The following is a 14,091-nucleotide window of genomic DNA, read 5'->3' as shown; positions in this document are numbered from 1 at the left end:
ATTTTCCATCAAATGCAGATTGTATAAAGGAGAGGTTGTAGCCATGAATGCAAAAGCATTTTTCAACTTAATATATCGGCCTATTTGTTTTCTCGCAATTCTAGTAATTCTCTCGTCAAACTCCTTTTTAAAAAATTTATTTGATAATTTGGTCTTATATAGTTTAAATTATTTGGTAGGGAATTTCAATTTTCTTGTTCTGGCGTCTATATTTTATGAGCAAACAAAGTGAAGAAAGTATAACCACGGAGTCACGTCAACTAGTAAGGGCTTCTACTTTGGGAATTGAGACGACGGCAAAATTGCTAGCTCCGCTAAATTCCTCCGCCATGAATTTTGCGAGAGCTTTAAGTTCCTCTCTAAATGGAACTGAGCTATCATCATTGGATATCATCCAAGATAAGGTTGGTGGGAAGTTAGATTGCTCTATTATCTCCAAATGTTCTTGCTTTTTATTTTTTTTTTTAATTTATGTTTATTTTATTTATTTTGTTAGATGTCCACGCAAAGGTACCCAAATATTTTTGCTTTTAAGTCTATCCATTTTAAGTGAATACGGGAAATTCGCCAGTTATCATTTGGTGCCATCCAAGCAAAGAAGGTTAGTGGTAGTTTTAAGTTTGCATGCATTTCTAGTGAAAATAGGAAATTTGCCAATTGTAAAGGTTTTTCGAACTTAAGAGGAAATTTTATATGTTAGGCATCCAATTGTGTTGAGAAATAGAGTTTTTATGAAAGAATTTTTTTTTTTTAAAAAAAATAAACCAACAATTTTTTTTTTTTGCTGAAAGAACTATTTGAATATTAAAAATACTTTTTAAACTCTTTAACACAATTTTAAACGAGCAAAATTTATCATTTTCTACCATCTTCAGCTTCAGCTTTTGTAATAATCCTGTCAAATTTCAGTTTTTAAATATTTGGCCCTTACCCATGTATGCTAGAAAAAATAAAAATTGGCCTCTATCTACAATTCTTTTGGCCCTACGTATAAATATTTTTGGCCTTGACTAATAAAAATTTTGGCTCCACCCACTAAATATTTTGGCCCTACTACTCTTACCCAAAAAAATCTTTTGAGCCAACCATATTCATTAAAACCTAAAAGCTGATTACTCATTCTCAAATCTTTTAACCCTTACCCATTAAAAACTGTAATAACTTTATTTTTATCCATAACCCATTAAGCTAGTTATTTATTTGAGATTTGGCTCTACTTACTAAATTTTATATTTCTTGAACATTTTGTTGCACATCTCATTACTATTTTAACCCTAAAAAAGCACAAGTCTACAATCAAGATTTAATTTTCCAAACAAAAAATAAATGAAAAAACGCAATTTGTAACACAGAAAAGTAACTTGTTTTTATCTTAAACGCGACTTAAACTCATTCCGTTTTCGTCTCATAGTTGTTGCTTCTTCTTCGTGTTATTTTCAATCTAGGTCTTTATTTTTTAAAAAGCTTATGCCTTGGCCTTGCCCACAATACTTTCTGGACATGGATCATACAAATTGTTTGTGGTTTTCAGGTTGCACCGACATTGTTCTTAGCACTTTCAACGATTCCATACATATCACAGTCTTCATATATTGGACAAAACGGATTAATCTTCTCATTTTACAAAAAAGACGAGGATCAAATAGTTGCGTTGTTTTCCAACACGTCATCATCTTCTCCAAACTGGTACACTCAGCCGGTTGACAGAGACAGCGGCGAGTTATATGGAGAAGCGGTTGCCGAAAACCCAACGGTCACCAGAAATGCAAGCTGGTTTCAAAAAGCATTAAAAAGCACAAGCGGATATTCTTGGCTTGGAGATGCATTGAACAACTCCGGAGAAAGCTTATTTCTCAGCGCTGTTGCCATGGATGGCAGAGGTGTAATTTCCCTGGGTCTCCCTGCAAAAGTTGTTGTAGAGTTTTTTGCAGCTTTAGACTTTTTCGATGGTTTTCACTTGGCGACAAAAGATGGGGATGTTATTATACATTCGAGACTACCGGACACCCACATATATGTAAGAAACGACACAGTTTCGCTGCAAGTGGTGAATCCAGATGGGGCTCCCAGAGGTCATCCCGGCTACTTCTCGTGTGCGTCCGATGATGCGCGTTCAACGCCTTTTGATAAGAAAGTCTCAGGAAAGGAGTATTTTTTTTATTGCTCTACGCTTGAGATCGCCGGAGTTGAAACGGTATGATTTTTTTGTTTATTTTCAGAGATTTATATATGTGTATTTAATTTTTAATGTCACAATATTGTTGGGTTAGTCAGTTTTTTACTCTTCAAATACATTAGTAAGCTAAGCTAAGCTCACCGTACGCTCATTAATTATGTTTGTAGCTATGACGCATGCATGCAGTGTTCCAGTATCACATTACGTTAATTATTAGTTTGCATTGATACCATTTTGTTAAAATAAGAAAAAAAAGTTTCATTGATTCAGCTAGTATTGCTTCTTCAAATAGAAAATCTCTATTACATTCTTGAATTTTAGATTTTGCCTACGAGCAGTGGTTTGAGACGTTTAGATCCTATAATGTTAATGTTGTTGTAATGGACAATGATGATATGCGTAAGGCTATTGGAAATAGGAGCCATAAAAGTTAGGATGTTAGTAGAACCTTATGGCCAACATGGCTGATAGAGAAGTGTGGTATTATGACTAGATCGATCATGTCTTATGCTCAAGTTCTAGAGTGGTACTTGTAGATTGTGATTACCCTTTAATTTTCTGGGCGAAGCGTCATGAGGAGATTTACGTTAGTAACTCGACGAAATTCAAGTCAAGACAGATTTTTGAGGTGTCACGAGGGGTTTTTCGATTCTCATCAAGTCACTGGTGGACCCCAACTTCTCTTCCTTCTCTCTTTGGTTTTGGTTTTGAGTTTTAGCCAAGTTACCCTCGGAACTGCACGCATAAAGAGTTTGTTGGTGCGAGTTGCAATCTCTTTCTTTTCTCACGTTCTCTTTTGTGTGTTAGGACTAGAGAATTGCGTAAAAGAGAAATTCTCTTTTGTTTTGTGTAAGAGTAAGATTTTGGTGTATTAGAGTTTTGAACCACTCTATCTTTGGCTAGTAAATTTCTTACGTAAATTATAGTATTCTTGTGTGTTATTTACGGCAATTGTAGTCGTGGATTGCACAACAGTTTGATATAAAAATGTATTTCTTACTGAATATTGTTCCATTTCTCTCAGGTATATGTTTTGGCTCTTCCCACCAAAGGAGTAGTAAGCCTTATCCAACGAAACAGCAAGATCTCGATCTTGATTCTTTTGATTCTGTTTGTTAGTATGGTTATCTCGATTTGTGTCTTTTTGTTCTTCATAATTAGGGCTGCAAAAAGAGAAATGTCCATATGTGCTGCCCTGGTTAAACAAATGGATGCAACTCAACAAGCAGAACGCAAGAGTATGAATAAAAGCCAAGCCTTCGCTGCAGCAAGCCATGATATACGTGGCTCTTTGGCAGCCATCACTGCTTTGATAGATATTTGCAGTCAGGGTTGTAACACTGACAAAGGTTTAAAGGGAAACTTATCACAGATGAGTACTTGCACAAAGGACCTTCATGGGTTATTGAATTCTGTTCTGGATACAAGTAAAATTGAAGCTGGAAAAATGAAACTGGAAGAAGAAGAATTCGACTTGGCTCAGCTGCTTGAGGATGTGGTGGATATGTTCTATCCTGTGGCCATGAAGAAAGGTGTAGACATTGTGCTTGACCCTTGTGATGACTCAATAGCTAAATCAAGTCATGTTAGAGGGGACAGAGGAAAGCTTAAGCAGATCCTATGCAACTTGCTGAGCAATGCTGTGAAGTTTACATCAGAAGGCCACATCACAGTTCGTGCAACTGTCCAGGAAACAAGCTTGGAAAATGCAATAATTGCTTCTACTAATTATTGTCCCGTGTTGGAATCTTTGTGCCAGTTGTGTCCCAACAACAAGAAACGTTTGAATGATTTGGATGCCCTTCGGACAGCTCAACAAGCTCCCAATCTCACACAATTTGTCATTGAGGTGGATGATACTGGTTTGGGAATTCCTAAAGACAAGCAAAATTCTGTTTTTGAATTCTATAATCAGGTTGAGGATTCGGCTTTTAGGAAAGGTGGAACTGGTTTGGGACTTGGTATTGTTCAATCTTTGGTAAGTAGTAATACAGACAAATTATATGCAATCAAAACACGTTTATGTCACATCAGAACACTTTTTTAACCAAAAAAAAAACCCTATTAGTATATACTATATATCTGTTGTTTAAGTAAATCTTTATTGTGTTTATGGTGTAGGTGCGTCTAATGGGAGGAGATATAAGAATTGTTGATAAAAGGGCAGGAGAAAAAGGCACCTGCTTCAACATCGATTTCAAACTTGCCACATATGAAGTAGAATCAACTGACAATGAAGGGTTACAATCTGTACGTGGTTCGCCTAAACAAGATGGATCTCATGTAATACTTCTTATGGCAGGTGATCAGAGGAGGAAACTTTTGATGAAGTACATTGAAAGCTTGAACATAAGGGTATCATATGTGAAGCAAGGGAAAAATCTACTCCCACTGCTGGAGAAAATAAGGCAGAATCTGGACGATTCCTATTTCAGCAGCTACCCAGCTGAGAAAACCCATATGGGATTAGTTGATTTGAACGAAATTGAATCTGATTTCAAATCTGATTTAGGATCAAATATTGATGATCATATTGTGTCTTCACGCAGCAACTCCAAAAGTTCATCATCTACAGGCATCATGCTGTTTGTGGTTGATGCCAGCGCTGGTCCTTTCTCTGAACTTTCTTCAGCTATGATTTACTTGAGGAAAGGCATCCATAATTCCAGGTGTAAGGTTGTCTGGTTGGATCATCCAACCGTTCATGTTGCTCGCTCAATACACCCTCCCCCATATGATTACATTATGTATAAACCTTTGCACGGATCACGCTTACGTCAAGTGCTTGGATTAATACCTGAACTGAAAAGCTTAAATTTCCCAGAGTTAGTAGACAAATGTGAAGCTCTTGAGATGGGGGAGTCTTCTTCTCATCAGAGCTCTCTCAAGCATGATGACATTAGCACTGATAATCTTTTGAATGGGAAGAAAGCTCTGGTTGTTGAAGATCATGCAGTAATACGCCTGGCGACTGTACGTATTATTAGAAAACTTGGTGCAGAGGTGGAGATGTGTGAGAATGGAAAAGAGGCCTTTGATCGTATCTGCAAACTCTTAAGTGATCAGAGAAAGGAAGGAGACTCCATTTCTCCTCTCCCTTATGACTATGTTTTCATGGATTGTGAGGTAATTAATTAATTTTCCAAACCAAATCTCTACTTCATTTGAAAAAACATATATATAATAATGCCTTTCATTTTGGTTTTGTGTTTCAGATGCCGGTAATGAATGGATTTGAAGCAACAAGACTGGTACGGGCAGAGGAAGTACAATATGGCATCCATATACCAATTATTGCATTGACGGCCCACATAGAGCCAGAGCTAGTACGTCGCATGTTTCAGAATGGGATGGATTGGCATTTGCCTAAGCCATTCAGTGCCACCGAGTTGCTGGAAGTAATCCGACATATCGACACTAAACAATAGACATTGGAACTACATATTTTCCACGTTTTTTTTTTTTTTTTTGGATTTAGCTCATGGCCGTTACTAGCAAATCTATAGTTCAATTTATGCACATTCATTTTGCAGGCCGGACGCATTTCATTGAATTAAAAGCTTTATGTTTTTCTTCAAAAGATGAAAAACTGTTAGAATTTTTGATGTTTTCAAATAGACTCATCAAAAATAATAACAGCAAATCGAATAATAACAGTGAATGGCAGTGTTAACATAAACAATAACATTGAACATTAATGGCAATTTGTAAACATAATAAATACAATTGAAATTTAAACAATCTGTCGTTGACTAGATATCATAATAAACTCAAATAAATGCACACAGTAAATTGGCAGTTAGTAAACATAATAAGCACAATTTAAACTAAATTTTTAAAAGGAATAGAATAAACTTACTGGGTGTAGAATGAAGGATATATGTTTCAGAGGGTATAATGAGATATTAGACATAAGAGAATTAATTGCAAGTGTTTGTGACGTTGTTGAATGGGGTAGGAACTGTTTTTGTGGTTTTAATTTGTTTTGTTTTTTAAAATGTTGATGGTGGTTGAGTGTATAGTTTTTGGGAATTTATTTATTTATTTACTTTTTCATTTGTAGAATAAACTCCATTTACCGCATGGGTTGTTCAAAAAAGTTTTACTGCAGCCTTAAATAGCATCCATGATTTTCATGAACTCAACGTCGCAACGTGCAAGCTTCGCTTTGAAAATTATATTACTCGGAAAAATCTAGTTCTGAAACGTTTGTTCTCACCGGCATAGAATAATCCATCATTTTTTTTTTTTGGGGGGGTGGGGTTTGGGAAATACGCCGTTATATAGTGGCGATGAAAGAAACAGAGAGATAAATATTCTGTGAAAATAGAAACCAACCAACCAAAGTTAAACCAAACAAAAGTACCCAATTCAATGCCATTAACGCCCATTTTTCCCAATTCCCCTAATGTCAATTCACTACACCCATATATGGCCTAAAATAAACGTATTTGAAAAGAGAATCTAAAAGGAATCTAAAATAAACATATTTCAATGAAATTCAATAAACAGAAAGCAAGGAAGAAGATAGAGATCTAATTGGCAGTCTCAAAAGGTAATTAAATTTTGAAAAGAGATAAGATAAACTTACTCGATGTCGATAGAGTGAAATTTCAGAGGGTTGTGAAACAATTGGAAAGAACAGCAGAATAGAGGAAGAGAGACAGAGCAGTTTCATGGCCAAAAGAAACTGTACAAAGTTATATATTTTGTACTTTTGATGGCAGTTGAGCGTGAGAAAGAGAGAGCAGTTTGAAGCGATTTGAAAAGGTGGTATGTGTGTTTTGATTTACAAACTTAAACGCACAGTTTCATTTAAAATAATCACTTGTCAGATTAATGGAATGCCATGTGTCATGATATTAGCATCACTTGGCAAAGTTTAATTTAAACTAAACAATTGTTAATTAAATGTCAATTTCATTTAAAATAATCACTTATCAGATTAATGGAGTGCCACATGTCATGATATTAGCCTCTCCTGGCAGAGTTTAATTTAAACTAAACAACTGTCAATTAAATGTAATGCCACGTGTCAAGTTATTAGACTCTCCTGTAGAAAACTCCCTTATTATATATATATAAACTCCCTTATCACAGTTTACCCTTCATTTTAATTAAATTATTCTATAGGTCTCATACTTGTCAATAATGAATGACATTGTTATGAATCTTCGTTTGCCAAATGTCTTCAATGGGATTTTCGTAACCCAAGGAAACGAACGATAAACTTTTTTCTCTATGATTTTTTGTTAGCACTCAAACAATCTTTAAATAGGACTTACACCCAACAAGAAGACTCCTAATATGAAACAACTTACGAGCTATTCAAGACTTCTAACTGTGACTTACATCTTGGACAGATGATCTTTATTCAATAAACAAAATATCTTTTACTAAAACTAAGCTAATTGTGGATTTTAAAAAGTGTACGTAGCTTCTATCGTCTTTGCTTATCATGTGTGGCTCTTAGCTGACAGGTACTACCATAGTCACGCCAAAATAAAATAGCTACAATTGATTTCTCCAGCATGCTCTTTGAGCTTCTTGAAAATCTCACTCGCTCGTGTAGGATCCTCCATGTAAAAATTATGGAACTTCAATGAAAGTGCAAGAGATAATTAATAGCAATTCCCTTTTGACAAAAGCGTGGATGGGTGGCATTCTTGTCATTTAAAAGGACCTCAGTTTGTTGTAAGTTATAAGATCCCTAGAGGTCCTTTTAATATGATTAATGAGGGAAGGAATATCAGGAAGTACTGCCTTGTGAATTAGATTTGTTTCTGCATCTCCAACTCCAAATGCCATTTACTATGACTTGACCCATAACGGATTGTCCCGCTTCTTAAACCAACTTGGCCTATTTGGTTGCCTGGTCAGGGCCCGGGATAATTTTGACTTACCATTCTACTCTGAAAACTGATGTCACCTAAAATTGACGTTTTCATTATAAATATGGCTTCTCTCTAAGGTAAGAATCATTTAGTCGTGTCTTGTAAGTAAGACCCATGATTCTCCAAATTCATCGTGTCAATGGGAGTGGTTGAGAATCATTAGGCACGCTTTGTTCCCCGACAGACCTGATCATTGCAAGCACATTCTTCTTAAAAGGAAACGTAAATGTGAGGCTAGTGAAGCTTTTCCTAACATTTGGGGTCTGGACAGCACAAGTGAAAAAGACATCAAGGCACATCAAAATTACCAAAAATATATAAAGCTTGCTCATTCCTCCCCTTCCCTAAAGGGGTAGAGTTTGGTGGAAAATTACCACATGGTATTCTAGTGCTGAATGTCGCATCAAATCAACAGAGCATCTTTCCAGAGGAACATGCTTACTCAACTGATGGAAAATTTTCATCAAAAAGTAAAACATGCAGGCAAGAAAATAAATAACTATTAAGAAGAAGCCAAAATCCATTGGGGCATTTTTTTGCCATTAAAAGCAAGCTCTAATGTCTAGATTACTTCATAATTGTGATGATATCGAACAGATACAATATCCTCTTTGTTCTAATGGCTCAAACAGTTTGAAAAGACATTAAAGCAATCAATCACGCAGAGTTCTGCATGAAAGCCTTCAACGGTTTCTAAGAAAAACTTCTAATACTACAAATAGAAAAAAGGAAAAATTTTAGGAGAGCTTCGCGGCCAACTTATCTCCAGAACCTCAGGTTCTCTCTCTCCCTTACAGTTCATCCTACAAACACAAAGCACGCCAAAAGAAAAATATCAATGAACAGTGAAAAGACTAAAAATGGTACAGTACACTTCAATTAAGAGGAAAGAAAAAAACCTACATGTTTCTCATCTTCCTTGGTTTCAGCATCGTCTATGCTTTCATCTATTTTGGCTTCAGAGTCGGAATCTTCTGCTGAGTCATCATCGGCATCATCTTCCTCCTCGGCCTGAAAAACAGGTCAGCAGAATTAGGAAAACTAAAAACACTGCAAAACGTATAATTTCCAGAAATCTGAGCGTAGGCTTACATCAGAATCAACTGGATCATCCTTTGATTCCTGGTAAAGAACCAAATTCAGGAGTTAGAAAAGGAGCAAATAAATAAGTAGCAAAAAGACCTAATAAAACCAGTATTGTTGAATGACTCTTCAGCATTCAGTACTTTCATGGGTAAACTTTCCTATAAAAGATAAACAGAGGGTATAGACAAAGTGAGTACCTCCTCCTCTCTCTTCTTCTCTGCTTCGTCAAATGCTGCCTTCTCAGCCTGCAAAATCAATTGATCAATCAGATATCACCTCCAACGGAACAGTTTCTTCTATAGATTCAAAGACTAGAAGAAACGCCCAACTTACATCCTTGTGCTTGGCCCACGTTTCTTCTGCCAGCTGCTTGGCATATTCCGGATCATCAGTAATCAAGACATTGTCAAACAAGGTACCGGATTTCACCTGAAAAATTACACATCTTGCTTGTCAGAATTTAACTTGCATGGAAAAATAAAAGTGCCCGAAAAAAGAAAAAAGAAAAAAGTAAGCATAATAACCTGCCACAGTTCAATGCCGACATACTTCAAATTGGGGTAGACATGGAGATCTGGGTCATCCTTGAACTCTGTTTGCATTAAAAACACCAAGTGTTATTGAATACCATTATCAACTCAACCTCCCTATATGAACTAAAAAGGTGTCACATCATATCATACAAAGAATCGTAGATATTATATTATGCTTATGTTCATGATAAGCAACAAACCTGGGTTGTCAATCAACGGTGCCTTCCACTTGCCGCTGTAGTTGGGGTTCTTAATTTTCTACATGTAGGTGGAGCAAAGTTAAGAAATAGGGGTTTCTAAATCACAACAAACATCATAACTTGTACTAGAATTCTACAAACCTTTGGCTTCCATTCGCCCTTGTACTCAGGGTTGGGGATGGTTGGGGCAGTCCACTCACCATCTTCCTCGTCATCCCAGTCCTCAGGCTGAAACAACGAAACCATCTTATCAGTAACTATACTACTACTTTCGGCCAAGTAAATTGCATTGCACTCGGTAACTACATCATCATCAGAGATGTGTAATATTTTGAAAAGGACAAAGTTTTTCTCCAAATTGGGTTGGAGGAATTTCCTTCAACGTAATCTATAAAAAAGATATGTGTCCCTTAAACATGTGAGATACACATGTTTTTTTAATAGTAAGGACAAAGTTGAAATAAATTTTATTAAAAACTCATGTACATCTCACATGTTATTAAAAAAGAGACACATGTCATTTTTATAGACTAAGTTTAAGAAAATTCCTCCAACTCAATTTGGAGGAAAACTTTGTCCTTTTGAAAAAGAGGGAGTTCAATGAATACCTTCTTGGCATCAGCATCAGGAATTTCCTTGGGGATGTCATCATAGCCCTGTAATATGTCAAAAGTGTCAGATTCCAAGTACTTCTTTAAAAAACTAAATAGAAAAAAGGGTTTTAAGAATTAGGAAACGCTACCTCTGGCTTCTTGTCTTCAGGATCAGGAATGTACTCTTTGTCATCCCAATCTTCTGGCTGTCAAGCATTAATAAAGTTGGGACAACATCAATATCCAACACTGAATAAGAGAAGCTAAAATAAAACTGATCAGTTGCATGGATAAGTAGTTACTTTCTTGGCCTCAGGATCCTTGATTTTCTTGGGAGGAAGGATACTCCAGTCGCTGTAGACACTCCCAGATTGCTTCTCGACATTGTCAATTAGGATGCTGTATGAGGCATCTGGCTTGAGAATGAATGTATAGACATGAGTGAGTTGATCAGTCTCACATGGAACATCCTTCTTGATCAAGTGATTTGTTTCATTGTAGTGGAGAATAGCATGGACTTTCTTAGTGGTGTAGCCACAGATATCTGGTCCAAACATGATACTGCAGAACAACCAATTATCCGATACCAGATCAGCAACTTTCAACAAGAACATAATTCACAGTGAAAGAGAAATGTCAAATTGTAAGGGAATATGGTATAGACCTGTAAGGGGTATCACCACCAAATTTCTTCTGATCAGTTTCACCACTGAGTAATTTCATGTAGCCACCACCACAGTCAAGTTTCTGCTCATGCTTGACAGAAAACTGGAAGACTAGTGTCTTATCCTTGTTGCTGAATTCAGGGAACTCAGCTGAAATAGCGTAGAATCTGTAGTCTTCACTTGTCTGGATACCTGTTTATAAATCAAATGTCAACATCAAAAGCTTCATATTTTTATTTAGAAACCCGAGAATGAAGCATAATACAAAAATGCCAAAATCAACTCAATGCATCAAGTTGTACTTGTACATATACAAATATCATAAAGTTCAGAACGGTACCTTTATCATTAGGGTCTCCATGCCATTTACCCGCGGTGAAGTTCCATTCCCCAGCCACATTTTCATCTTTCTTCCAATCAGATTTAACCCACCGACTTTCCCATCCATCTTTAGCATTTAACCAAATGATACATGCACATAGAACACTAAGAAGTCAGATTTAAAGTCGAACACTGAAGTTGGTTTCCAAGAAACTAAAAAATCACATAGACTAAAGCCAGATAGTTACATCAGATTCAATCAAAGTGTCAAGCATCCATGGTATATATCCTTGCCCCTTAGATAGATGTGCGGGACCACCCATGGACCCCAACCCATATGTACATGAGAATAGCAATTTACACTCACACACAAGATACCTTCTCCAATTTAGCTGCCGGTTCTCGTTTTCCTTTGTGTAAAAGAATGGAATATACAAGATTCAACCGTTAACTTTTCTTTTCCTTCCTTTTCCTAACCGGATTATTCAAAGTGCAACTCAATTCTAGAGAATAGCTTCAAATTGATCAGCGTAGTAATGAATGCACGTTGATGAAATGTCGCCAAAGATATGATACTAAAAAGTAAAATCTCTGGTACAATTTTCTTATTCATTCAAGGCGCACAAACTCATAGCTCTTCAAATTGCAAGTCTTTCTATGATTATATATCCTTTCCATGTATTTCTATAGCCAAATGCATTACTACACGCGCGCAATAAAACATCTATTAGAAATCCATTATGAGCGTACATGACCTAAGCAATTTTTTTTCAATGGTTATCGAGCACCGAAACAATAAAAAGAAATGATATAATCACAAATAAACTAACAATTAAGTTTAGAAAGCATAATTTTATACAAAACTAAAACAAATTCAATCAAATCCAACTCCACACATTCACATTGCGATCCGGGATCGTGAACAAAACCACCATTTGACCATTTCCACGACGAGAAAATTCAAAATGGAACCCGAAAATGTCAAAGTTTTTACAGATCTAGTCCAAATTATCACATTCAGACCAAAACCTAAATCCACAACCATCAGATCGAACCGCAAATCCAGACAAAACTCCGATCCTTCACGAATCTTATAGAGTTCTACATTAATTTGAGCATAAATAACCTCCAAAATCTTAATCCGCTAGAATGCAAGCGAATTGCAATGGCATAAAACTCGATCCAAGCACATACATAAACACACACACAGAGACTAACGAGGAAGATATATATACCGTCAAAGCGTTCTTCGAAGAAAACTTTGGCGGAGGCGATCGCGAGGAGAGAGAGAAGGAACAGAGAGAGAAGGCTAGGGTTTCGAGCCCGAAACGCCATGGCTTTGTGAGAGAGAGAGAGAGAGAGGGGGGGGGGGGGGGGAGTTGGAGCTACAGAGATAAAATGTGAGCTCTGGGGACTATTATAGGTGGTCTACTTGGTTGCTCTCTTCGGGGAGGGCTAAAAATGGCAACTAGTCTGGTAAATGCTGAGGTGGGTAAATTTGGTGGCGTGGACGAGTAACAGAGAGACAGATAAGTTCGGCGTGTCATTGTTGTGACATGGCGGAGTATTATTGGTACGTGCTCGAGGTGTGGAGGTTCTGATTGGATGTGACACGTGGGGTAGTGTATGTGTGACGCGTCTACGTAACTGCCCTCGAATACGAAGGATTTAAGTGGATATCAGACACCCAAGAAGGATGGACACGTGGCACGTGGATACTGGTTGGCACGTCCAGCAGATGACCTTTTATTAGGTTGTTTTAATCTTTTTAAACGTTGGATTCGGTTTGTTTTATTTGGTCCCAAACGGGGTTGAGATTGTGTAGGAGGTATAAAGAATAAATAATAAATTCCCAATTGAAAAAGTTATTAATAAAGTTTGCTTTTAAATTAGGTATGAAATTTTTTTTAATTTAATTTAATTTATTATTAATTTAATAGATTAAATAAAAATAATAATAATCTATTCTAATTTGGATAAAAACCTTATCTAAATCAATTGATTTAGCTCAACCAAATTTGCACTTTAAACATAATTTCATGGTAGGCAGCTAAGTGATTAGTGATAGGACATGTGATATGAGTGGTAGAAGTTGATGACCATCATATAAAAAGAAGTTGAGGCAACAACTTGCCTACAAGTCATGCTTGAGACAATGGAGATTTCAAAAGGACACCAGTTGGAATGTATACCCAATTAACCCATGGAGTTAATTGGGATCGTAATTATTTTTAAGTAAATTTCCAACCATAAAAATTTGCTTGGCAGAGAAAACTAGGATCCTTTGGCTGGTGACTTGTGGTGCAGATGAAAATGTTGTCAAAAAAGAAAAGAAAAAGGGAGCAATGTGGAAAAGGTCATCCTTCCTAAGGGTGCGGGTGACAAGTAAAATGGCGTTTTTTTTAGTGGGATTGTGATTGGGTAAAAGACGAACTTAGGAAGGTTACCGAAGTCTTCCAAGTGGGCCGGCACTTGTTGTGTTCTTAGCGTTTATGGATGCTTAGATTGGAAGCTACTCTACTCGATTGTCCAAATCTCGTTGGATCCTCTCGATTTAAAATGAAAGGGTATTATTTGTTTCATTATTTTTTTTTTAGAAAAACATAATATTTCATTCAATAAT

The 14,091-nt window shown here is 36.5% G+C and overlaps 3 protein-coding genes across 3 annotated transcripts; 2 read left to right on the top strand and 1 right to left on the bottom strand.

Annotated features, from left to right (window-relative positions):
* The first annotated feature begins 329 nt into the window (after positions 1–329).
* On the top strand, positions 330–3,295 carry LOC148587866 (histidine kinase CKI1-like). Its single transcript, XM_088514036.1, has 4 exons — positions 330–404; positions 1,532–2,194; positions 2,515–2,605; positions 3,201–3,295. The coding sequence occupies exons 1-4, from the start codon at positions 330–332 to the stop codon at positions 3,293–3,295; spliced, it is 924 nt and encodes a 307-aa protein (XP_088370162.1).
* Position 3,296: 1 nt separating this feature from the next.
* On the top strand, positions 3,297–5,604 carry LOC132168561 (histidine kinase CKI1-like). Its single transcript, XM_088514013.1, has 3 exons — positions 3,297–3,603; positions 4,479–5,302; positions 5,392–5,604. The coding sequence occupies exons 1-3, from the start codon at positions 3,297–3,299 to the stop codon at positions 5,602–5,604; spliced, it is 1,344 nt and encodes a 447-aa protein (XP_088370139.1).
* Positions 5,605–8,579: 2,975 nt separating this feature from the next.
* On the bottom strand, positions 8,580–12,838 carry CRT1A (calreticulin 1a). Its single transcript, XM_059581993.2, has 14 exons — positions 12,704–12,838; positions 11,488–11,595; positions 11,147–11,339; positions 10,785–11,043; positions 10,632–10,688; positions 10,498–10,545; positions 10,031–10,117; positions 9,890–9,947; positions 9,681–9,748; positions 9,490–9,585; positions 9,354–9,401; positions 9,163–9,192; positions 8,974–9,081; positions 8,580–8,873 (listed from the first exon to the last, which is right to left on the bottom strand). The coding sequence occupies exons 1-14, from the start codon at positions 12,801–12,803 to the stop codon at positions 8,862–8,864; spliced, it is 1,272 nt and encodes a 423-aa protein (XP_059437976.1). The 5' UTR covers positions 12,804–12,838; the 3' UTR covers positions 8,580–8,861.
* Positions 12,839–14,091: the final 1,253 nt, after the last annotated feature.

The sequence above is a fragment of the Corylus avellana genome, chromosome 1 (assembly GCF_965113065.1).
Source record: "Corylus avellana chromosome 1, dhCorAvel1.hap1.2, whole genome shotgun sequence".
Taxonomy (NCBI): domain Eukaryota; kingdom Viridiplantae; phylum Streptophyta; class Magnoliopsida; order Fagales; family Betulaceae; genus Corylus; species Corylus avellana.
The sequence above is the reverse complement of the archived record's forward strand: the minus strand, read 5'-3'. Positions and strand labels throughout refer to the sequence as shown.

Coding starts and splice junctions, on each gene's coding strand:
- LOC148587866 (XM_088514036.1), top strand. CDS start 330: ATGAATTTTGCGAGAGCTTTAAGTTCCTCTCTAAATGGAACTGAGCTA. Junction 405..1,531: donor TGGATATCATCCAAGATAAG/GTTGGTGGGAAG, acceptor TGTGGTTTTCAG/GTTGCACCGACATTGTTCTT. Junction 2,606..3,200: donor TGGAAATAGGAGCCATAAAA/GTTAGGATGTTA, acceptor CATTTCTCTCAG/GTATATGTTTTGGCTCTTCC.
- CRT1A (XM_059581993.2), bottom strand. CDS start 12,803: ATGGCGTTTCGGGCTCGAAACCCTAGCCTTCTCTCTCTGTTCCTTCTC. Junction 11,596..12,703: donor CTTCGAAGAACGCTTTGACG/GTATATATATCT, acceptor TAAATGCTAAAG/ATGGATGGGAAAGTCGGTGG. Junction 11,340..11,487: donor TGGAGACCCTAATGATAAAG/GTACCGTTCTGA, acceptor ATTTATAAACAG/GTATCCAGACAAGTGAAGAC.
- LOC132168561 (XM_088514013.1), top strand. CDS start 3,297: ATGGTTATCTCGATTTGTGTCTTTTTGTTCTTCATAATTAGGGCTGCA. Junction 3,604..4,478: donor GAATTCTGTTCTGGATACAA/GTAAAATTGAAG, acceptor TTCTTATGGCAG/GTGATCAGAGGAGGAAACTT. Junction 5,303..5,391: donor ATGTTTTCATGGATTGTGAG/GTAATTAATTAA, acceptor TTTGTGTTTCAG/ATGCCGGTAATGAATGGATT.